This window comes from Amblyomma maculatum, chromosome 4, assembly GCF_055883805.1.
Source record: "Amblyomma maculatum isolate TAMU_Amacu chromosome 4, ASM5588380v1, whole genome shotgun sequence".
NCBI classification, from domain to species: Eukaryota; Metazoa; Arthropoda; class Arachnida; order Ixodida; family Ixodidae; genus Amblyomma; species Amblyomma maculatum.
In genome coordinates this window covers 37,288,007-37,312,900 of record NC_139347.1, presented here as the reverse complement: position 1 = coordinate 37,312,900, position 24,894 = coordinate 37,288,007, and the positions used below count along the sequence as shown (strand labels likewise).

At 44.5% G+C, this 24,894-nt stretch overlaps 1 protein-coding gene across 10 annotated transcripts in view; it reads left to right on the top strand.

The window, feature by feature from the left end:
* The window catches only part of LOC146190732 (protein scribble homolog), a 175,756-nt gene that overhangs the window by 72,145 nt on the left and 78,717 nt on the right, over positions 1 to 24,894 (top strand). For all 10 annotated transcript variants that reach the window (XR_014706574.1, XM_084601109.1, XM_084601104.1 and 7 more), the window contains 10 exons: positions 3,221 to 3,367; positions 4,509 to 4,650; positions 6,123 to 6,238; positions 6,333 to 6,410; positions 10,241 to 10,363; positions 10,925 to 11,194; positions 14,751 to 14,843; positions 17,039 to 17,458; positions 18,274 to 18,519; positions 22,517 to 22,789. Coding sequence is in view for 9 of the 10 variants with exons in the window: in XM_084601109.1 (XP_084457235.1) it covers positions 3,221 to 3,367; positions 4,509 to 4,650; positions 6,123 to 6,238; positions 6,333 to 6,410; positions 10,241 to 10,363; positions 10,925 to 11,194; positions 14,751 to 14,843; positions 17,039 to 17,458; positions 18,274 to 18,519; positions 22,517 to 22,789 (1,908 nt within the window). In the remaining variant the exon portion in view is untranslated. The remainder of the gene's footprint in view (positions 1 to 3,220; positions 3,368 to 4,508; positions 4,651 to 6,122; positions 6,239 to 6,332; positions 6,411 to 10,240; positions 10,364 to 10,924; positions 11,195 to 14,750; positions 14,844 to 17,038; positions 17,459 to 18,273; positions 18,520 to 22,516; positions 22,790 to 24,894) is intronic.

Here is a 24,894-nt window from a genome sequence, read left to right as displayed (position 1 = left end):
TGTGGCACTAAATACCGTATTTACTCGAATCTAACGCGCACCTTTTTTCCGATATATCGTGTCCAAAAATTGGGTGCGCGTTAGAATCGAGTACGACCCTAAATCTCCGACATCATATCGCCATCGGCATTTCAAAATGGCCGCCTGGTATGCATTTCGAGCCTACTAGCTCGTCTAGCTGTCTATGCCTAGCTGCAGTAGCGTCCTTCGTGTGCTTTGGTACATGTGCTTTGGTTAGCCTACCCGTTTTCTGCGATTGACCGACCAGTATGGACGTGCCGAAGATTCGTCGAGTTCATCATGATGCCGCATTTAAAAGGAAAGTCATCGTGTGTGCAGAGACGGACGGAAATTGGGCCGCATCACGCGCATTCGGAGTTCCGGAGACATGCGTGCGGGACTGGCGCAAGCAGAAGGAAAAGATTTTCGGCAGCAAGGCTACACGAAAAGGTTTCAGTGGACCGAAGCAGGGCCGGTTCACCGAAATAGAAGAGCGGCTCGCAGAATATGTTCTAGAGCAGCGAGCGGCGCAGCGGCCAGTGACGACGGACCTGCTCAAAGTCCGGGCGATGCAACTAGCCCTACAAACAGGGCTAACGCGGAGCGACTTTAAAGCGAGCAGGTGCTGGCTGTCTAATTTTATGAAGAGAAAAGGCTTTTCTCTTCGAAGGCAGACAGGGATATGCCAGAAGTTACCTGAAGAGTACGAAGAAAAGCTGCACAGTTTTCAGCGGTTCGTTCTAAGTTTGCGCCGCAAGTATGGCTACCACCTCGGCCAGATTGGAAATGCCGATCAGACACCGCTGTACTTTGACATGCCTGCCACCACAACCGTTGAAAAGAAGGGGGCGAAGCAAGTGCGCGTGTTGTCTTCCGGCCACGAAAAAACACGCGTCACCGCAATGCTTTGTTGCACCGCGGATGGACACAAGCTGCCCCCGTATCTCATATTCAGGCGCAAGACGCTCCCGAAAGGAATCGTGTTTCCGAGTGGCGTGATTGTGCACGCCAATGAAAAAGGTTGGATGACAACGGACTTGGTCGCCGACTGGATCGATAACGTCTGGCGCAAGAGACCCGGCGGCAGTTTGGGCCTGCGTGCGATGCTTGTGCTCGACGCTTTCAAGTGCCATCTCGACCAACGCATCAAGGACAAGCTCGCTGCGTGCAACACCGACCTTGTCGTGATACCAGGTGGCATGACATCGCAGCTCCAGCCGCTCGATGTTTGCTTGAACAAGCCAGTGAAAGATAGGATTCGGGCGCTCTACACCGAATGGCTTGTGAGTGGCTGCCATGAATTCACTCCCAGCAACAGAATGAAGCGTGCCTCGCTGCAAGAGTTCACTTGATGGGCGAAAGATGCGTGGTGCACGATACCGTCTGCCATGGTCATCAAGGCCTTTAAAAAATGTGGCATATCGAATGCCATGGACGGCACCGAGGATGAGATGCTTTGGTCCGTCAGCAGTGACAAGGAGTTGTCTGACAGCGACGACGAGTGAACCTTGTGCCGGCATAGTGACAATCTTGGCAAGATAAGCCGTTTCCTTTTGTGTGTGTGTTTTTTAGTGCACCGAGATTAAATCTTTGCTTTTCCAAACGAGACAAAGTTGTATTGCTGTATGAAAGCGTTAGGTGCGCGGTACTCTTTTTCGCGGAGAACGGGTGCGCGTTACAATCGGAGCTTTTTTTTTTTTTCGGGGGTGGGGGTCACGAAAAACGGGTGCGCGTTACAATCGAGGGCGCGTTAGATTCGAGTAAATACGGTACATATCTGTAACCTTACGTACAGATACATATCTGTAGATTTTATTGCACGCGCACTAGCGATGCAGTGAGCTAGCACTCAACCATATGTGTGCCATTGAGACTGGCTCAATTGGTAAAGCGACTGCCCGAATATGGCGATTCCGGGCTCAAGCTCCCATCCAGAACGAAGTTTCTTGGGAAGCTGGACTGCATTCGGATGGGTGATGATGAGTAATTACTCCCTTATCACATTTTCAATAAAGAAACCGTTATAGTAAAGAGTGTGGGCGATGTAGCGGTGCCTGCAGTCACGAGGCGAAGACAAGATTGATTAAGCTGTGCTCGAGGTGGTTTGATCACTAGGCGCAGGAGTTATCAGGAGACCAACTTTCTGTAGGCCTCGAGGAAAAGCACGCAGTTTCACACACACACACACACAAAAAAAGAGTGAAGCTGGCTCTGCACTTTGGGGGTGGGAAAAGAAAAAAGAAAAGTGTTGCCGGCCGCTAAGAAACAAATGGCAATGAAGAGCGGAGAATGGAAAAAAAGTGCGGACAGTCGTAGCTCTTGGCAATGGTGGCAAGAAGCACTGTGGTATAGTGTGGGCAGTTTTGCCATACTTTACCATGTCACACACATTCCTTAACCCTTTGAGGTGAATTCTTCAGCCTCAGTCGTTACATCATACTGGAAGCAGTATGTGAATGCACACGCAAAGGTAATGTGTACAGACATTACAACGGCACGATGCCACACCAAAATTAATATAGAGCAGGGATGCACCGCACAGTGCCTAAAATGAAGAGAATGGCCAATGTGCGTGCCCCAATCACGGCCAGCACTGTTCCATGCAAGTCAAGTTTGGGGAGGCCTATGTCTGTGATGGGTGGCTGCATGCGTTATCGCGACGCGATCACCCATCTTCTAAATAAACCGCAGTGAGCTTGCCCATGACAAAATTCAACTAGCGTCTGATGGCCTAGGCTTGCATGGGTGTTGGCTGGGACCACGCTTCTATTTCGAATTATCCAAATTTGCTAATCAGCGGCATAGAACGATTGAGATTTTACCATGTAAACTATAGTTCATTTTATCCTTGCGTCGTATATCCAGACTTGAATGCATACTTAGATGGCGCCGGTTGTTGTTCATGTGTACATTCATGTGTATTTCTTTCCTCGTCAGTATGCCGTGTTCTTTTTTCCACCATTTCTTTCTTTATTTTATTTTTTTCCTTTGTCTTTGCTTCGTCCACAATAAAAGCCACAGCAAGGTGAAATTCCTGGTGATTTGCTTGAGACACAGCTGTGAAATGTGTGCTTCTGCATTGCTGATGAAGTGGTTACTTTGTCTGGGATTTCTGCCACTTGCTGTACAGGCATGCGGTTCTCATTATACTGCACTGCTATACTGTAGTAAAAAAAAGATGGAATTTTTTTTTTTTAATTCTTATTACTGTCTTGCGCAGGAAAGTGACCGGCATGTGGCATTCACCCATGAGGGCCCTGAAGAACGAACAGACCGGCAGGGTAACCGCCTTCATCGCCGCGATACTCCTCACCATCTGAAGAACAAAAGGATTCATGTGGGCAGCACCCGTGAAGATCAAGAGAAAGTGAGTTTCTTGCCGGAATATTTACAGTAGCCAGCACATAAAAAGGAGCGAGCATGATGCGGGTTATTTATTTGTCAATACCTCAAATGCCCTTGTCAGGGTATTACACCAGGGGTGTGCCTAGGCACGTTGATGATTGTTTTGTGAATGCCCTGAAGCGAGCTGTGTTAATGTTGTGAACTGGAAGGTGATTCCAGTCCTTGTCTGTCTGGGGAAAGAATGCGATAAGATGCGCGGTACTATGTGTGGATCGTGGGTAAACAGCTTTGTCGTGATTGTCGCAGCTTTGTCGCAGCAAAGGCTATTCGGGGAGCCTGTTTTCAAGGCGATCGTGCTTTGTTTTTAGGCCACGTAAATGATGATGAAGAACTTGCCATTAATTCGAGGCACTGCTCTAGGGGCCACAACAGGGAGCAAATAGCCAGTTAATACATATTTCTGCATTTTAATTCTGATGTCACCACCATTCATGACAATGAAAGGGTCTAAAAAATTATTTTCATAGCTTTAATTCAGATGTCACTATCCATGACAATCAAAGGTTCCAAGAAATTATCTTCATAGTTGATATTTATAGCAAATCTTCATAGCATATCTGGTGTGTACATTAATTCGAAAAATTTAATGTTCCACTGCACTGGGTCTGAGATATTGGTCGTGATTGTATACATTCCTATGAGCTGCCAGAAAATTCTTCAGTGGTGGCTGAAATATTGTGAAAATTCGAATAATTTATATGTGTGAAAAATTGGTAAGCTGCTGCTATGAAAAGCAATATAGCAACAAGTATGCAGGGCCAATGACCCTTTCTTAGTGATCTAATCAATAGAGGATCCCTGTGTCGGCACTAGCTTTTGCATGAGAAGGCATAGTGAGGAGACCTTGAAACATGGCTGTGAAGCACGCTCGTACCCTTTTGCAGTGTCGTTGGTCTTCTAGCTGAATTCCAAGCTGAAATCCCTGAGATTTTGTAGAACTGGGGGATTCGTTTGCATTCAGGAGCTGGAACAGTGTACCTGCAACAAAGCTGCAGAGGTTGACTTGCATTTGTTCTCTGAGACGTTGAAATGTGAGATGAGTAAGGTGATGAAGATTGAGTATTTTATTTGCTTTTGTCTGTCTGGGCCCGCCTCGCTTCCAGGTTGCATCCATATTGATGCAGGCTCTCCGCCGGCCGGAAGAGGAGGAACCCTTGCCGCCTCCACCACCCTCTCCTCCGCAGGAACGCCAGAGGATGGACTCTGAATCTGAACTAGACGCTGCAAACACATCATTTGGGGATGGTGAGGACTGTGTGCAGAAGCTTTCTGTTCATTCTTGTTGACACTAACAAATAAACGTGGGGCACATAAAGAACGTTCTTGAATGAGCTGGGATGATGTGGAACTAAAATTACAATTTTCACAATTTTTTTTTTTTTATTATTGTACCTGCAGTAAAGAAACTTCTCACCAAGTTTGGTTGTCATCTGCGCGTTAGAAAAATTAAAATGAAGTTTTTTTTTTTGTGAGGGGGGGCTGAGCTCGCCACAGAAGGCGCCTGTTAGCGCCATTTTCAAGGAGCAGCCGCAGAGCGAGCGAGAAACTGAACATGGAATAAATCCATAAGTGAATTCTTGTTTTTCATACTCTCTAGCCAAAGAAGATCTACTATTGATAGTGCAACAAACAACTAAGGAGGGAAACGGAATGAAAAAGCAAATTTTGGGCCTGGCAACAGCGGATTGATTGGCTGGTAAACCGAGCCTTGGATTGACAGAAACGCAGCACGTAACCTTCGAACGCTGTTTTCGCATCATTGGGGATCTGGCTAACCAAAGTGCTTGACAAGCTGGAGATCAAACCCAGACAAAGAAGCATGCCCAGCAAGCAACCGAGAAAAACATTTTACAAGTGCTAATAAAAAAAGGGGGCAGCTTGAAGCAATCACGACAGAGCATGTCGTGTTGAAAAGGATGGCCCAACGTATGCACCAGGCTACTTTGATTTAAGAATTTAGACCCTAAATTTCAATACCATTTCTTGAAATCTTTGAACTCGTTTTTCTTAGTTTGCACTTTTTCCAATAGCACAATCGTTATGGAAATAACCATCTCCAATCTCTTTAATCAAAGGCTGCTTTCAAGGTGGTTTCTAGACTGAAATTTGTCCAGAACAAGATAAGGTGCTTTTCAGATCTGTGGGTGTTCTCCAGGATAAAAAAAGGTATCAATTAGGTATCAATTGTGGCCAATTATAGGTATCAAATAGGTATATATCAAAAAGGTATCAATTGTGGCCAATTATTTTTTAAGCACTTCCTAGATGCGCTGCAGAAATTTGCGGTGACCATCCCTATTTCTTAGTTTTAACAAGTGATCCTTTTCTCATTTAGATATGCAATGACCTACCATCCTAGCTTCATGAAAACAATGGTACATCCTTAGAGGGAAAATTTTGAAAAGTTAACATAGACTTGGCAGCACAAATATAGGCACAGTGCTGCAAAGGGTCAGTGCTGAGCTCACGTGAAACAGCTGTGGTTTGCATCTTTATCATGTCACAAATAAAGGAGCAAGGAGGCACCAACGCCATCATGTGCCAAATTCTGTGTCTTTAGAAGCATAACATTCTTGCCTGCTTTCGGCACCAGCTTCCACAACACAGTCTTATATCCTGTATGTGGGCAAGGTTATGAGCTCATTGAGCTATATGTTTGTGGGGCGACCGCTTATAGGCTGTTACAATGTCCACTGCATCACACATTCTTCTTGCAGGTGGTGCTGCTGTAGTGGAGGAACACATGCGAATCTACGTGGAGAGGAATGCTTCGGGTCTTGGGCTGAGCGTTGCCGGCGGCAAGAACTCGACACCGTTCAAGGGGGAGGACGAGGTTGGTGGTGCATTCGCTGCGCGTCATTATGTTTGAAGCTGTGCATGCTTTAAATTTTACAGGTAACGCATGAAAATTTCGTCCTGCTTTGCAGGGTATATTTATCTCCAAAATCACCGAGGGAGGACCAGCTGAACGGGCGGGCCTAAGAGTTGGTGACAAGATTCTCTCCGTGAGTCTAGGGATCTCTAGCTTTCTCTGTAGAACTGGGAAAGAAGAAAATACCAGCGTTTGTATGCAGGGCCATGCTTTTGCGAGATGATGCTTTGGTGATGTGTCTGTAGAAGGCCGCAAGAATCTAAACATATCATCTCTCTGCTTAAGTACTGAATTTATAAAGTAAAACGTTGTTAATTCGAAGTCATCGGGGCCACGAAAAATATTCGGACAAGCTGGTTTTTTAATTAACTGAACACCAAAAAATGTGACCCCAGGCAAACAACTTTGTTTCACGAACGCGCTATCTTTATTTGACGAACTTTGGATTACCTAAAGTAATCGGAGATTTGACGAGTCCATTAGTTCGCAGTTCCAAGGGTCGTATTTGCTAGTTGATCAGCTTTGTGCAGCATCTGAGAACTTTCACCATGGCACTCGTAGAAACTGCAAATGAGGTTCAGTGATGCGATAACTTTCCCGAGAATGGGTGTTCAGGAGGGCTCGTGTGCATCGTCATGTCACTGTCATCACTCACAATAGTGGTAACTTCAATCTCCTAGTCTAAGTAGCATATTTGCACTTGGTGAACCGAACCGCATTGGGCTTGCCATGCTCTGCGCAGAGTGTGTTGATGCAGTTGCGATAGCCGGCTCCTCCTTCATCAAGTGCACGCAGTGCACATGGCTGGTCAGCATTGGTGTCGACTGTGCTCTCATTTGAAAATTCAGCATGTTCAAAACACTGCCCGATCAAAGTGGGGTCCACTTGCTTCCATGAGTACGCAATAAGGCATATGGACCATGGCATACCCATTGCCTTCGGGTACATTGGTTTTCCAGTCCCGGACTACTTGCTGACAGGTCTCTGCTTCCGCTTTGACAGGAAGCAGTGTGATGTTCACATGACCTTGCAAGCTTCCTCAAACATTTGCTCTTGGCCGCTCCTAGCAGACAACGCGAACCATCAGTCCTTTTGCAATGGCACTGCACGCACGTTTACGCACTTTTGGCGTGTGTGTAATACTGTTGTGATGTATGGATGCGAGAGTTGGACTGTGAAGAAGGATGACCACTGAAGAATTGACGCTTTTGAATTATGGTACTGGTGGAGACTCTTGAGAGTTCCTTGGACTGCCAGAAGGTCAGATCAGTCGATATTGTCGACGATAAATCCTGACTGCTCATTGGAGGGTCAAATTCTAAAGTTAAAGCTCAGCTACTTTAGTCATCTGATGAGAATAGAGGAGTCACTGGAGAAAACTGTGATGCTGGGAAAGATTGAGGGTGACAGGAGATGGGGTAGGCAGTGAACGCGATGGTTAGATGGCATCCTCAAGAAGCTGCAGATGAAACTATTTGATATTAGGAAGACAATGGGAGATCAGGAAATATCGCCCCAGTATGTAAAACCCTATTGCGTCACACCCCTAACGGCGATGCTTAATTTTTTTCCTTCGCCGCTGCATCCCGGCATGGGTGATTACTGCTAGGCGGGCCCGTGAGTTCCGCAACAATTTATAGTACACCACAAACCAACGAAAAATTTAACGGGTGCTGCCAGCTTGATGCAAAATCCTAATTGTTTATATTTTGTTCATTGTGCTTGGGAGGGAGGCTGTGTAGAGATCGAGACGGTCATCGGAGCTTATTTGTGATGTGGAACATTTAGTGGAACGGGTAGATGACAGTGGGAATTTTGGCCATGCGACACCTTTAACAGAAAATAGCAGCCATGTCCAGTGCCAAATTTATAACACCAGTTTCACATTTTACTCGCTTTTTTATCAGTACGCGGGTCTCATATGTTTAGATAGGCGATGTGGACGTTCAGTTTAATCGTACCTGCTGTTAGTAAGAATGTTTATATCATTGTGAGTGCCTAAAAAAAGGCAGGGTCTCTTTTTATATTTCTATAATCAGCATCTGGCTTTGATGATTGCTAATTGTGATAAACAACACAAGTATAGTCTGAATCGAATTCACTCACATTTTATCTGGAAGTCAGTTCGCTTAGTTCATACATAGATCTATCTTTATTTTTTGGTGTTGGTGACCTTAAAATTTTGTAAGAAAAGAAAAAGCAAAAGCCGAAAGAAAATATCAATCTGCATCTAGCACAAATGTACCAATTAAATTCCCATCAACACGAAAGGCTGAAGTATACGAAGCAACCACTTTTGAAGCCACTGCTCAAAGTATTTGAAAAAGCAAGCATATGGCATTGAATTAATTGTTTAATAACTGTAACAAACTATCTGATGTTGATTGCTAAAGACCAGACTGTTCCACAGTGAAACTAAGGAAAAGTGCAAATTTGAACACAACAGTACACACAAATGCGAGCCCAACAATGACAATTAGAACGCCATAAAACCATTCATGGTGATTGTCTGAAACTCAGATCCTGAATAACTTCAAATTCACAAAGTGGCCACATTCACAAAAATCGGAGCTCTAATATGACAACATATTTTGGAACCCGCTTGCAGGTTGTCTCCCATCCCAGAAGTCCTGCAGGGTCTGACAGCTCGCTGAACATAAAGCTACGCCTCGTACAGGTTCGAAATGTAGCTGCTTTGACACAGCACCATGAAGCGAGTTTTCTTCATTCCCTGATGCTTTACGTTTAGCACCGTCATAGTTGTGGACAACTTCTGAGGCTACTCACTGGAAGCTACGAACGCGAGCTACGAACGCGAGACACTGGCTTTCACAAGCTCCCTGTTCTCGAGTGACACGCACTCGCAGCTTTCGCTGCATAGCTGTGTAGCTACAGAAAGCTGGTGCTACTATATTCGGTGTAGCATTCATTTCTACAGCCTCAAATAAACAAAAAAAATTTGAAAAACTGCGTAAACGTGTGCGAAACAATTTGCTAATGCGACGGTGCAGCAGTAACAAGCCAACGTGACGGAGCCGCAGGGACCGCCCTCTCCAAGCAACCTCTCCTTTTGTAATAAATGCTTTCCACCACCACCACCACCACCACCAAATGCACTTTTACGACTAGCAGTGACCTTGGTGGCCGAAGTTGGAAGGCATCGCCGGTGCGGCCACTTTCTCCCTTTGTTAGACTGCTCTGTACGGCACACTAGCCAGTATATTCTAGGCGCTATAACCCGACTAGGTATTTCGGTGCCTTCTCTTTGTCAGCAGCTAGCACTGGCTTCTTTTCATGTGTATAACTACCCTCACTTTTGCCTCATGGCTACAGGGATATCGGAAATTTAGCTTCTCCTTGCAGCTCATGAGTTCAGTGGTGGAGCTCTGGCTGCAGCCTTGGGAAGGTTTGAGGAATAAACATTACATTATATTCATAATTTGTTCCAAATACAGTGTGGGAAGCCAGTTTACCAATTATAGAAAAAATACTCGTGCTACAATCATGTAAGAATGGTACGTGTATTTCCTTTCTGAGTTGCGAGAGCATAGAAGTACCCCTCAGAAGGCAGACCTCCTTAACTTGCCTGTGAATGTCAACATTTAATTTGTATTGAATGTGATGCCACTATCTCACTAGCTAACCCATTATCCTTACTTGAAATACCTCCTGGGCAGGAAAAGGAGGAGGATAAGCTTGTTTCATTCCGTCAAAGAAAAGGTTAGCAAGGTGGTTGTCGTCCCCCCCCCCCCCCCCTCCCCCCTTGAGAAATCAAGGGGTGAGCTGACAATGCCTTCTACCCTCACACTTGTGAAGATTGCATGCTTCAGTGGCATCGAGCACATTTTCAACCGCAGTATGTTGTTTATGGCTTTTGTGCAAGCCATGACTTGTCTCATTGAGAGACTGTGCTTCCATCCCATTTGCAAATGTCGTTTTACTCTTTATATTTTTCTTCTCCAGGTCAATAACATGTCTGTGGTGGACATCGACCATTATGAGGCTGTAAATGCACTCAAGGCAGCTGGCAACAGGATTTCCTTGCTTATTGCGCGAGAAGTTCAGCGGCCCACCTCATCTTTGGCAGTAAGAAAAAGATGTTACGATTGTCTTCACATTTGTAAGAAAGTGAAAGTGAGTGGTCAATTCCTAGGGAGTTAATCGGCATTGACTGAAAATGTGGGTTTTATGTAGGTGTTAGATTTTTTTTTTTTTTTTTAATTAGGCAGAGTTTTCTCAGTGTGTTTTTCAGGACACAGCCTTTCGATTCTTCTGTTATTTTCTTTTTTCTGGCAAATACTATTTCTGTTGGTTTTTTTTTTTTACACCTTGGCATCTTTTTTATGCGAAGAGCTCATGTACAAGTTATAATTAAAGATATCATAGCAGAAGAAAGCTGAACAGTCATAAAAAAAAAAAACATTATTGAAGATACATGATCGGTCCGTGAAGCAGAAATATTCAATATTCAAAGTTGTCGTTGCGGAAACCCCCAAAAATGCAGTCTGAATTTTTGAGAATTTAAAATAGTTTCTCAATCCTGCGTATTCTGCAGCTAAATTGCTCGGCTCGCTTTCTAGTTTGCAGCACCGTTAATACAGAAAGAAAAGAAATTGATTACTGCTTGCATGCGTATACCACCACCAGAGGGAGCCAGTGACTGTGGCTGCAGCACCACCAAAGGCGCCCTTGCAGCAGACACGTTCTGAGCCCTTGCGTCCCTCGGAAGGAGAGGGCCCTCTTCCTCCTCCATCAGTTGCTGCAGCGTCAGTGCCCCAGCAGAGGATACGGCCGCCTACCACTGGGGGAGCCCAGAGCCTGCAGGTGCCATTACCCCCTGGTGATGGTGACCAGCGGTCACTTCCCACAACACCAGAGCCACGCACACCCGAGCCCGACTTCGAGACCAAGCGAGAGGTACGAGCGTATGGATGGCAGTGTCGCACGTGGACATCGGGACTTAAGTGTAGGGGTGTGTGAATATCGAAATTTTAAGGCGAAAACCTTTAATGGCTTATAGGAGTCTTGCGCTGGAGTTTTGGGTAAGGTGACGCCGCCTTGTTGCGGCCAAGAAAAACCTGACTGGGTAGTACAACAGCAGCTCTGCCCATGCTGCAGCGCGTATCTCGCAGGCTTTCTACGTTGATTCGTGCTTCTTTCTGCCCCTTCGTGAGCATGAAAAGAGTCGTCATGTATCATGGATATCATTGTAAACCAGCAGTAGCCTAACATAAAAAAAAAAATAATAAATAAGCCCTGCGGCTGCCTTTCGGCGAAATGTTCAAAGCATGCGGCATTGATCTTGCCATGTACCATCTGTCTCGAAACATCGTCACCACCGCTATTTCCGCTTCGTAGGATGCCACAGACAAGTTACCAGTTTTATTGTTCAACTCTACTGCTTTCTTTCAAGCTGTACGAAACGAGGCTACGGTGCGATTGGTACGGGTGAAACGCCGTTCGCTCTAAGCTGGCCGCTTCGCCGGCTCAGAGCTGGAATATATAGAGCACAGCCAGCTATGTACGCATATTTATTTGTGATCGCGAGAGAAACCGTCCGTTATGCTAATGCTACTGGTATTGGCAGCTGTGTAAGAACTGCAAGTGCATACATCAAGCAACGATCGGTGAGGACGACAAACTAGAGTTACTGAAAACATTTGATATCTCAATGAAAGCAGCCATTCACTTTCAAAAGAAATTGGCAATAGACGTCATTTGATGCATATTTATAATTACCAGCAGCCGACATTTCGGTCATGCACCAGCATGCATCAGCATGCAACAGCATTTCGGTCATGCACAGCGCGTTCTTGATCTGACAGTGCGCATCTAATATGCAAAGTCCTCACTGCCCCCAACAGGCAAACGCTTTTGCTCGAAAGCTGCAAGCACATAAATTAAAGGCGATTAGCAGTTGAGCTGTGGAACGAGGTTAGCGGGACTTCACTGATATCTGCACCTAACGACGAACACCGAAGCGCCTGCCGCGGTGTAATTCGAACGTTTTTGCAGTCGCAGCTTCAGCTTTCTGTGCGACTTTCTGCTACGTGGACTTTGTATTTTCGAATATTACTAGCATGACTTATCAGCTAAACGGTGCGTAAAATGCAAAAACCAGCTGAGGATCAACTTAGAAGCTCACATGCATGCTTTGAACGCAAACCCCAGCGGCCCATGCACGGCCGGCTCATGGTGCCCATCGGAAGGACTGTTTGTGCCTCAGAGGGGTTGTTTACGCTGCCTATCAGTGTTGCGGTTTCATTTATTGACTTGCTTCAGCTCAGTTACGTGTAAAGCTTTCATAGAGCTCCATGAATTCGCTCACACTTGCCTGGCTATATTGGCTGGCATCGCCTCCGACTTCTGCATGGCGTACGATGCCTGACGGATTATTTATTGCCTTTTACACGTCGTGACAGTCCTAAAAGGATTTTCAGCGCCTTAAATTCATTGTTATTTATACATAATACAAATTAAAGTGGTGGACCCATACTGACTCCATGCATTCGGATGCAGACGCCGGGGATTTGTACTACCCAGCAGATGCCTAGGGGGCGCTTTTTAGCATAGTTTTCATGGCGCCCCCTGGGCAGCGCAAGATGCCTCTGCCAGCATTCGTTCATTCGGTCACACTCTAGCTGTCAATCAAATGACGTCATCAGAAAAATAAAAATCCTTTTTAAACAGTGCATCGAACCTCCATCCCTCAGATCCCCAGCGAGTGCTTTAACTAACTGCACCACGCCCGGGATCTTGAAACGCATATATAATTCTCCTTGTCAACCGTGAAGAGGATAGTAGTGATGACAGTGACGCTGCAGTTAGCGATATTGCCAATGATGACTTTAGCAATGATAGTGACTGTGCATTTAGTTAGTAATGATAATGATAGCACGTGTGATGCATCATGCGCAGCAGCATCGCTTAGGTTTTCGCATTTCTACAGTGTAGATTCCACACTGCTCTCGGAATTTTTCGAATACGAATCGAATACGAATATGGGAAAAAAAGATTCCTTCAAATATTGAATATCTGATCAATCAAGAACCATCGTCAAGAACCATCTGTCCTTCGAGGCTGCATGTACTGTGCACTAGCCAGTCTGACAAGCTGCTGCAGAGAATGGTGCATTTGATAATGAAAGTAACCGCACAGGGTGTCTTGATGCACCTTGCCTGTGAAGAAGTCTTTCATAATAGTGAAATGTTATTGGCGAGTGCCTTCGACCGCTTCTTTGGCCTTTTGAAGGTAGTAAACTATCTAGAGGAGTTCACTGTTGACAAGGTTTCATTCTCCAATGTCTGCATGAACGATTCAGAAAGCATAGTGCATAACGGTTGAATTGATTTCGTGTGTTCCCAACATGTCTGGCTGGTAGAAAAGAAAAATTTAGTTGTAGGGTCAACCGACGGCTAGTTAAGTAGCCACGTCACACCTCTGTAAAATAAGATACTTCGATATGTTTCTTCTCCTTTTAAAATTATGGTTGAGTTTTAAGAGTGGTTGTTGTGAGTGATCTGCCCTTATTGCCTTATTTGCATTTAATCTCTGTTTTTCAGGAGAATGATTTATGTATACGTAAAATATGAAATTGCAGTGTGTACATGCTTTTTACACAGAGAATCCAGAACTAAACCAAAATTTTTGTTTGCGACTGCACATCACTGGATTCCTTTAGACTACGTTCCTCTCTCCCAACGTATAAATTTGGTGGGGCGATAAAACCCGCGTTCGAAATAAATGTGTATAGTACTCACTGACGTGAGGTGCGATTAACACCTAATGAAGACAGATACCAGAACGGATGGTAATAAAAAAAATAATTTAGTGCAAGTCTCAACTTTCGAATGGAATAGACAGTAAAGTGGTACTTAGAAAGCTACAAAATAATGGAAACGAACGAAGCTTATATGCAGCACGACACCACAGGAAGACAAAATAAGCACATAAGCAAAGTAGAGAAACCATAGAAAATCAGTCATTTCAAGTAAATCTTGGCCCTGGCTATGTGTTACTTGCTGAATTCGATGCACAATTTCACTGAAAGCTGTCTGTTGGTCCAAAAGATATGAGGTATTTGAAAGCCCTCTGTAATATAATTTGGAAGGTATTGTCTACATTCGCAGGAATATTTGAACGCATTTTCCTTCTCCGACGTGTGCCATAGAGCACCAGCGGCAGTGCTACTTCAATGTCCCTGTCTGGGTAAGCATAGGTGCCCCTAGCAGCTGCTCTTGTCCCTGTATCTAACTTTCAGCAAGCTTCATGATCGGTAAAAGTATCGAAGGACCCTGGTATTACTGATGTTCAATCAAAGAATTTTCGCACTGCTTATTCAATGCCGCGAGCGTCTTGCTTGTCTTGTGCAAACGATAATCACAGGTGCATGTTTGTAGACTTGAGCACTGCAGTGATTTTTTCGCATAGTGTTTTTTACATCATGTTGTGCATACTCTTTGCCCTTTTCCAGATCATCTATACGACACTGATAAGGGACCATAATGGCTTAGGGTTTAGCATAGCTGGAGGCAAAGGAGGCACGCCATACAAAGATGGTAGCCAGGTGAGTTTTCTTTGCCGTTTTTGTTTTGAAGTTTCTGTTTCACGAGGAGAGGGGGAAAAAAAAACAGTGCTTTATTCTCTTTTTCTCTCTTTTTTTTTTTAGCAGCACTTTTTTATAAATCTGCACGTTCAGAAGCAGCAGTCATTGTCCATCTGGGATCAATCGTAATACTCCAAAGCCATCTGCACCTTATTCCTTTTATGTAAAAGCATTAATAGGCTATGTTGGTGAGGTCAAATCATGGGCACAAGAAGTGAAGCCACGATTGTGTCTGTGAACCTTAGTGTGGTGTAGTAGTGTGTAGTAACGAGAAACTGTTAGCTTAGTGTAGTAGTATGTCATAATGAGCAAGAGTTCAGTGCAGTGTATTTGGCGTAGTAGAATGTCGTAACAAGAAACCATTAGTATGGCGTAGCAGCATGTCGTAATGAGAAAAAATTTAGTGTAACGAGAAAAATTAAGCTATACGGAATTGGTGAAAAACATTTGTAACAAAATTAGTGATAATGAAATTAATGATAAGGAAATTAGTGATAAGATATCTGGTGATAAGAAAATTAGGGCCAAGGAAATTAGTGATAAAGAATTTAGTGACAAGAAAATTAGTGAGATGGAAATTGGTCATAACAAACTTAGGGATAGGAAATTGGAAGGAAATTAGTGGTAAGGATGCTTTTCTCCAGTGCGTGTTACCGCAGTAATCTCAAAGTTTTTCCCGGAACGCCATGGGAATGTGAAATTAGCTGTGAAGTTAATGGGGGCGCTTGCATGGGTGGGAGCTCTTGCTCGGAACTTTATGGTAAACAGAATTGGCGAGGATATGGCATCCTTAGTTTTCTTTTGTCTCGTTACCTTAGTGCATTAATCAGTGAAAGCTGTTATAGCTTTGGTTTAGTCATTCAGCCACACAGATTTCTCGTTACTATTCCTTTCGTCATGCAACGCAGGAGGAGAGCTTTGATCGCTAAAAGAAGCCGAACTCACATTTTGCGCTTCTTCGCTCCTTGCGGTCCTTCCTTTCTTCCTCATCGTCGTAGTGAAGTAGTGTTATTAATTGTGCAATGATCCCATCTTTTTTTTTTTTTTTTCTCTCAAGAAAGGTTGACATTGTATTAATGGAGGGCTTGTTAGATGGGGAGAAAAGGTTTCAACAGCCTTTTTTGTGAGTTAAAATTTTATCCAACCATCATCAGCAAAAATACTCAGCTGTAATCGTGTTGCTGGTTTTTAACATTGCTGTTACCACAGTAAAATATAATAATTTTGTGGTAGTCAGTACTGCCCACCAAATGCAATGATGAATAGGGAACATGCTGAATACCAAGCTTTCTAAGTATACACTGGCGCAATCAGGTGGGCGTGCCAAAGAACCTACCACAGCTGTTGCTCCTGTTAAGGGTGCCAGAGTGCCAGTACCCTGACACTTTGCCAACTTCGCCACTTGCATCAGCCCCATGTGTTCATGACATCACAGCCACCACTTAGCAGTTGGAACCAAAGGCCAAACTGCACATAAGAAAAATTGTTAGTTTTTCGTGCAATCCATATGAATGTTTATATCTGGTAAGTTCCCGCGAATCATTCCAAAGAAAGAGCATGCAACAAAAACTTGATGTCTCTATTCCTTAAGAAAAAAAAAAAGGTAAATTATCAATCACGAAAGAGAGGTAGGAGTGGGTTCATTATGCGAGTCAGTCCATTACATGAGCGAGTATATTATGTCAGTCTTCCTTGACAGCCGCTCATTGGATTGTTATTTCGGCAAGCACCCTTCGGTTTCACATTACTGCACCTGCATCAGCACCTCCCTTGTCTATGATAAATGTACTCTGGTTGCTTCCCATGACAGCCACCCTGTGTGTTCTCGCTTCTCTCTCCCATAATTTGACGTGGGGAGGGTGGATTTTCCTCTACTTCATTTTGCCATCTTCCAACCGAGACAGCTGGTTTATGTTCAATATAGTTACAATTTCAGTTCAAGCCAATTGGTTCAGACCGCAGTCTGTTAATTTAATTCATTATGAAATTAATGTCTTAAGAGCCGATGTTTTAGATTCCGGGGCAGAGTTGGCTATCTGACTACACCAGTTCTGTAGCAACTGTTGCTGTAAAGGAAACTTTTGTCAGGAAGCCACAACTGCCACGCACAGCTTGCATCCAGTCCCTGTTTGCAACACAGTTCTTTCCACTTGCAGGGTATCTTCATCTCGCGCATAGCAGAAGGTGGAGCTGCAGCCCGGGACGGCAAGCTGCGCGTCGGCGACCGTGTCCTATCCATCAATGGCATTGACATGGACGGTGTGCGGCATGACCAGGCCGTGGCCATGCTCACGGGGCTCGAGCGTTTTGTGCGGCTCGTTGTGCAGAGAGAGGAGCTGGTACTCAGGGACCCCAACCGGCCGCAGCCCTCACTGCCCACTGCCACGACTCTGACGACGTCTGCGGCGACCACAAGCAGGCCTTACGGTGGGAGCCTGTACTCCTCTTCATCATACATGGCCAACCGGCCCTCATATCTGGGTGGATACAAGAGGCCGGGACCCATTGGCAGCGTTGGGGCTGCTGGTGGCGGCGATGACGTGGTTGCAGGTGACAAACAGCCTGCAAACACAAAGGTGAGTAGTAACTGATTATTGTGTGTGCATCACTGTATTTTGGTGCATGGCAGTGAGGATTAGTAGGGATTCGGCACATTCTTTGTTGATCGCAATGCAGCCAAGGAGTAATGCACCTTGCCTTGGCCTATCTGAGCTTGTAACATTCAGAGCATGTGTGGCAAAGAAGAGTGAGCTTGTAAATCAAACTGTTCTTCAGATTTGCTGAGGACATTGCCAGAAACATTAATTTGAATCAACACCAGCTTCTGAGAGAAATTGCAGTTCAGGTGAGAGGAAGATGCAGGAATTCATCAACTCTTACATCATACCACTTGATAAGGATCGTCGGGAAGTGACTAATCCCTGAAGCCACTTTTTGGATAGTTACGGATGGCGATGCCATCTAGAAGCAGCCAGTAAAGGCTAGCATCTTTCATCACCATTACCTTCTGACAAGTATTTCTCTCTTCTTTCTTTTTTCTTTCACCGTATATATATGACTTCTATATTTATGAATTTTTGATAACTGCATATGTTTGAGTAGTGTTATTGCTAGGTATTTTTATCAACAATTTCAAGCTTAGTAACATGGGTGCAGTTATCTTAAGTAACTACAAGCATTACCACAGCACATAAATGTCCTAATTTTGTCCCAATCAGACCATGTTTTTTGACACGTGGACCCTGTTAGAAGTTTTGCAACTGTTGAGATTAAAGAGCTCTGGCTATGCCTTAGGGCACTTGTTTTGTCAGTTGTTTGGGACAGCAGAAGAAATCGAAGCATCACGTGTACGAGCCCCTCCCCAGTGAAGCACCCATTTTGTCCTACGCAGACCACCTATTCGATCTACACCAAGCTGCCGGGGTTGCGCAATGACACAACTACCTTGGCAGGCAGTGGGCAGCCGACGACATCACACCCAGTCCTCCCACACCAGCCTTACTCATTCCCCAGTGCTCAGCGAGATCCTCCACTGCCTGCTGCGCTCCCCTCGGAGCCCATTTATGCCAACAGTGGGGACCTTGGCACGTCGCTGTCATCATTTCGCCCTGCCCGCGTCATGCCTCACGGCACCCATGTGGGTACCCGTACTACCACTGCACTATGATGCATGTGCACTGATTGTTGCTGACTGCATCAGGGTTCTTCATGTGCAGTATCCATCCGCAATTGCTGTCTGCCTAGCACCCCAAGAAACAATGATTTGAAGTTTTACACTCGGCACCACTACAGCGAGTCCTAGTACAATGAAATTTCTGGCACAGAGAAGGGGAGTAGAGTCTCAGTGCAGCAATCATGGATGATATGAACCATAACCATGCCCTCGTGCGCTAAGCACTGCCAATATATTGCCGACATGCAATCGCTAGTGATGGCATACGCACAGCATGCAGTGCACGGTAGAATACAGCCTGCACATCACCTACCTCTTAGATAAGCAGTGGCACACAGCCCGTACATCACTTCCGTCATCAGTTAGTGGAGGTGCGTGACCGATACATTGCATACGTTGCGGTTGCCGGTCACCAGGTGTGCATTGTGAGCAGTGGAATGCAAACACTAATCTGCCAGCCAGGATCAGGCCTGCATGAATTCACGTGCTTGTTAATACTGACATTGCCCTTCTTGGATGATGCAAATTCTGATTGATACGAAGGTATTCCTTTACCTTTCAAGATTCATATTATCGAGATTCTGATTCCCCATACTTGGCTAGTGCCTTCATATCATCCATAATGGTGTGGAAGAGGATTCAGAACACATGAAATATTGTGCATTGCATTCAGTGCACTCTAACTGGGGCATTTTACTAATTTGTGTTATCCCAAAATTTATTTTATCATCCAGGTCTCACATCACCGACATTTACTGTATGTCAGCACATTTGGTCGCATCAAAACAGTCTCTGAAATCGGTTTCCACACACTCATTGGAGTTGCTGAAGTTTTTTGTGGAATCGCGATTACTGCATGCGAATAAATATGCACTTCGGTATAGAACTGCCTGAGATGGTTTTGCCGATGGCCCATACTCTGGGCTTGCAATCTGGGACTACAGCCATTGGGGTCGGGCTGCTTTCGGGTGGCCCGCTTTTTCGTCCCCTTCAAGACCTTACAAAGCTGGGGGGGAAATCAGTTGTGTGTTAATTTCATAATGAAGCTCTTGTGTCTGCGTTGGTTTGTGCTAAAGTGTTTTCACTGCGACTTCAGTACAGAGGAGGTTAGACCTATTGGCACAAAACAAGCAGCGCATGTGCACAGATTAAAGTATGTGAACGTTGCAAGTCAGTATTGCGCACGGTCTGTTGCCGTGGGCATGGTGCAAAAATTATTGCATCACGGGACAAGCACTGGCACTGCTCTTGGTGGGCGGTATTTTGATGTCCGCGCCTCCCCTATACGCTGTCTTTTACCATAGCCAGGCCAGGGAGAAGCAATGAGCACATGCATCACTGCCTCCTGTTCCAGTTCTACCGATAAAGCTCCGAGAGCATCCATGGCTGCGTTATAGTGAAGCATCTGCAATGTAGTCCACTTATAAGGATATTAAAAAGAATAATCGGAAAATCCGATCGTTGTAACAAATTATCGTTTGTTTCTAAACACAATCAAAAAGCACTCACCTACATATTTTCCCATGCATGTAGGCGTGCCTACTTACCAGTGATGAGTACATCGAGTTGAACAACGCTAATCACCGTAAAAATTACTAAACATTTTATTACAGGATCTATCGATAGCCATAAAATAACTTAACTATGCTTAAAAAAGTGGAAAATTCATGCTCGCTTGAGCAGCAGCTGAAGCCTCACAATCGCAGTGAGCAACGCTACCAGCACCACGTACGCTGGCAGCAGTCCTTTTTGCTTGACGAAACCAATCAGCGACTGGATGAACTGCAGGTCATCCCCAGCCTTAATGATGGTTAAATCGTAGAGTGCAAATGCCCATATTTTTTCGCGAGAATTCCAACCCTGAAACCCTGCAACCCTGCCAGAAATTTTGATGAATCTGCTATCTCATCTCAAGAGCTATCGCACAGTCGTTGCGGTCGGTGCCATCTTTCACAGGTGCATAATCGGCGATAACGATATTAATATGGCCGCACCCTTTGCGCGGCGACAGGCAGCGACTGCGATGATTATAGCGGTCATTTTCTAACTACATGCAATGGCCCTCGCTGATTTCTCCACAGTGGTCTGTTTTCGCCGCTTATTTCAAGTTCTCACGCTATTCTCTTCTTAGTATTTATTTTTTATCGAACATTGAGACAAATTTTCGTGGTAAACATCTATCGAGCAGTGATAAAGCTATCGTTGTATCCGATGTACTGCCGATAATCAATTGTCATATCTAGTTTATTTTTACATACGGGCAATGGGAAAACTGATTATTCTGAAATATTTGATTGTTATATCTAGTATTGTTATAAGTGGACTGCACTGTATTCTCCTCCACAGGGACTCACTTCTGCAGTCCGCAAGCCATACCACAGAGTGTATTTTTGTGTTTGGAGTTATCGGGTCTGGGGCACTGTGGCATGTCAGCATCGCTTTGCTGCTCCGAAGGGCTATCACTTCATTGGTTTCCGGTGAAATTGGCATTGGGTATTTCCACATAGCAGGCCAAATCATCGAATTAACAGACCTGGTGCAGGCCACCGCTATGAATTATCCGGCTAGATTTACATTAAAAATTATGCAGCACGACAAAAAGTTCTTTATGGTGTACTGATTGCAATACGATGAAAGACCAGACTGAACAGATATCTGGAATTTTCTTTAACAAACTGTACAGTCCAGTCTTACAGAGTTTTGGTTTGATCTGTGACAGTGAAATGTCTGCTGCAGTGAAATCTTTTGTCTGTCGAGTGAAGTTTGGCTTAGTGGGATTTGGTTGCTCTGTGTTATACAATTTCATGCTTCACATGCTGCTAGGAGTGTGTGAATATTGAGATTTTTGAGTATGGGGAAAAATGCCTTTGAATATGAAATATCTAATGAGTGAAAAAAGAAAAAGAAATGAAAACAGAAAATTAAATGTTTTTGAGCATTGCTAGCTTTGTTGCATTATTCACATGGCATTTGCAAAATAATTAATATAGAATTGCACAGAAGTCCACATGGTGAACTATTGCGGGGAAGTGCAGTGTGCTGTGAATTAGAAAAGTTTCAGTGCATTCGGTAATTTTCGAATGTTTAAAGGTTTCGAATACATCAGCTTTTTTTTTTTTTTTTTTTCAATATGCGTATGAATCGTAAGCAATAAATCACAAATTTAAAAACAAATGTATTCGGTTCGTATTCGAATTTTTGTATATTAGCGCGCTGCTACATGCCACAGACCCTGCAAGAGGGACATCACTGCATTATGACAGCATTGTGAAGGTCTTTGGCACATGCCTTATCTCCTGAAATATTAGTATTGCCTTCACAAGATTAAAGGTTGTAGCTATAGACTGTGCTGGTTTGCGGTTTCAGCATCCTGACCTACCTACTGTCATGGATCTCAATTATTTTTACACTTCCCACTCAGCAGTAGGTGTAGAGATGTCCCACACACAGTTGGCAGGTAATATGTGGCTTCCTTGGATTGCCATTCCGAAGCATATTTTTTCCGCCTCGCCGGGGTGGCGCAGTGGTTACGGCGCTTGACTACTGTTCCCAAGGATGCGGGATCGAATCTCTGCCTCGGCGGCCGCTTTTCGATGGAGGCGAAAAGCAAGGCGTTCGTGTGCTGTGCGATGTCAGTGCACGTTAAAGAACCCCAGGGGGTCGAAATTTCCGGAGTCCTCCACTACGGCGTCTCTCATAGCCTGAGTCGCTTTGGGACGTTAAACCCCACAAACCAAACCAGCATTTTTTTCCTTTCTTACAACATCTCATTGGCATTTAGTGGAATATTACGGATCACTTGGCACAAGCAAGTGGAGAAATGCTAATGTTGCAGGCTGGATTGAGAAGGTTGCCAGCTAATTGCTTTTATTGGATGGTCTGTGCTCACTGTAGGTGCGTGTGTTGCAGCACCTGGAGGAAGAGAACATTGTGTGTGTACTCATGTGGTGTCTTCCTTCAGGCCATTGGGAATGGCTTTCCACCGGCAGCAGGTGGCGTACAAACGGCCACTTCGAACCCATCTTCTTCACCATCGTCCCAGCGGCTGAAGGGACCGCTTGTGACCGTGACAATTCAGCAGCCAGATCCCTACGCGCCTCTGGCCGCTGAGTTTCCTCCGGCACCAAAGACCCTGGGACGCACCACCGAGGTGATCACACGAACGACCCTCACCGAGACGACAACCACAAGGGTCACCAACAACATCCTCTCGCTTACACCTGGCTCCGAAGAGGTGAGGCTCGTTGGTGTGGTGCACTGCTCATCTGTCACTTCCAGTTTGCACAGCTTCATGTGCTTTTGGCGCTGTTCTCTGTTTAGGGGGGAAGTGGGCTTTTTTTTTTTTTTTCTTTCTTTCTTTCTCTTAGTTCAGTTAGAAGGAGGCTTTGCAGTTTGCAGTCTTGATCAGATTTTCACTCTGATTTCACATCTGTAATTGGATTTTTGATATGCTATAGCAAAAACTGCACTGGCTCAGGAAATGGTGAAGTTAAAGAACAATATAGAAATGCTGCTTACAGGGTGTTCTGACAGTTTTGGTTTGATATTATGGGGTCTAACTTCCTGAAGCGACTCTAGGCTATGAGAGACGCCACAGTAGGGGCTGGGGTTCTTTAACATGCACTGATCGTACAGCACATGGGCGTCTTGCTTTTCGCCTTCATCGAAAAGCGGCTGCCCCGGCCTGGGAGTTTTGCTTTAGTAAGTGTCTGGTCTCAATGCCAAACATGTACATGGAATTTGTGCCATTTTTATTCAGTTGAAAACTGTATATATCGTAGAAAAGGACGAAATTTCTTTACTCTTTACAGTTTTGTTTAATTTTTTCTCATTACCATGGTAATTTATAATTTGCAAAATAATGCAGAGTGATATAGATAGCATCACCTCTGAATCTTTCAGCACAATTAAAATGACAATTTGTCATTGTCATTTTGCAACAACATAGAAAAAAAGCCCTATAAGGCTGAGTGCAGTGTCCAAAAACACTAAGCTGAGAAAAATGCATTTGAAGTTCCAAGCAACTATAACATTTTTTTGCTAGAATGCAGTTGTAGCAATGTGAATGACATCCTATATAGCATGTTTTCTTCAAGAGAAAGTCTATACTTAATATGTGACACTACCATCCTTAAAGAGTGCTGATAGCTTGCCTTAAAGCTGTGTAATATCACTAGAACCAGCATCAGATACTTTATTTACATCTTCATGTGCCTGTTTCATTTCCATATAAGCTAGAAAAGTGCTCAAATGCTATAATAAAATAGTCTTGCCATAGATAAGTAAGTAAACTTACACAACATTCATAGCTAAAACATAGTGGCATATTCATTCACCATCTCAGAATGAAGCTGTTTTACAATGGACCAGGGCAGTATGCAGGGTTCTTTTATGGCTTGTGTCACTTTTGAGGTCTGGCATTAAAAGTGCTCCTGTCCAAGTGCTCCTCTTGAAACTTTAGTAGCCTACTTCAGTCCTTCTCAAGTCTGCCATACTCTCAGCAGCTAAGCACTTGAACTTCAAAGGTGGAATTACAGCCTAACGGAAAAACCACAAGGAAGAGAACAGGACACATGGCTGACTAACAGTTGTTTACACTAACCAACTAGCTCAGATCCAAATTGTCCTTAAACTTCAGTTCCATTGCACTCTGCGATGGCAGAGCCTCATTTCTCGCACACTTGCAGTCTTGTCAAGAGAATAAATAGTATACTGTATCGATGTGATCTGTGACTCTGGGATACCAAATGCGCTGCGCTAGTCTGAGAACACGCCGCTTTGTATGCTACAGGCGATATTTTTGTATGCGTTCATTTTTTTCTATGCGCTGGCGTCATTCTTTTACCAAGTGTCTCCTGACCCTCCGGCAAGCCACGACAACGATCACACAAAATCATGATCGCAAAAGCACGCACACGGAAAGGCAGCCACGGCAGCAATCGTAAAACAAAAATAGAAAAAACTTACACCGGTCTCTCTGATAAGCGAAAGACTCTGGGCACCTCGCTCGCACTCCAGCCAGTCAGCAGCCTGCAAACTCATTTCGGGAAATCGGTGAGGGCAGTAGCTTTGCTTGAGCAACGCATTTTGAGATCCTGCAAGATGCACACAAAAAAGCCAGCTTCAAAACAAGTCCAGTGTGTGATGATTGGCTGGCTGCTTGATTAGTAGCATGCACCGGAAGTCTGGAAAAACAAAAAAGAAAAAAAAAAAACAAATGTTAGTTTCTGCATTTGTGCCATTTTGAAAGCCAATTTTATTGTATATATATCAATCTAGTTCAGCATACATGAAAAAATTTGGTCCTTTTGCTTTTCAACATACCATTTTCAGATGAAT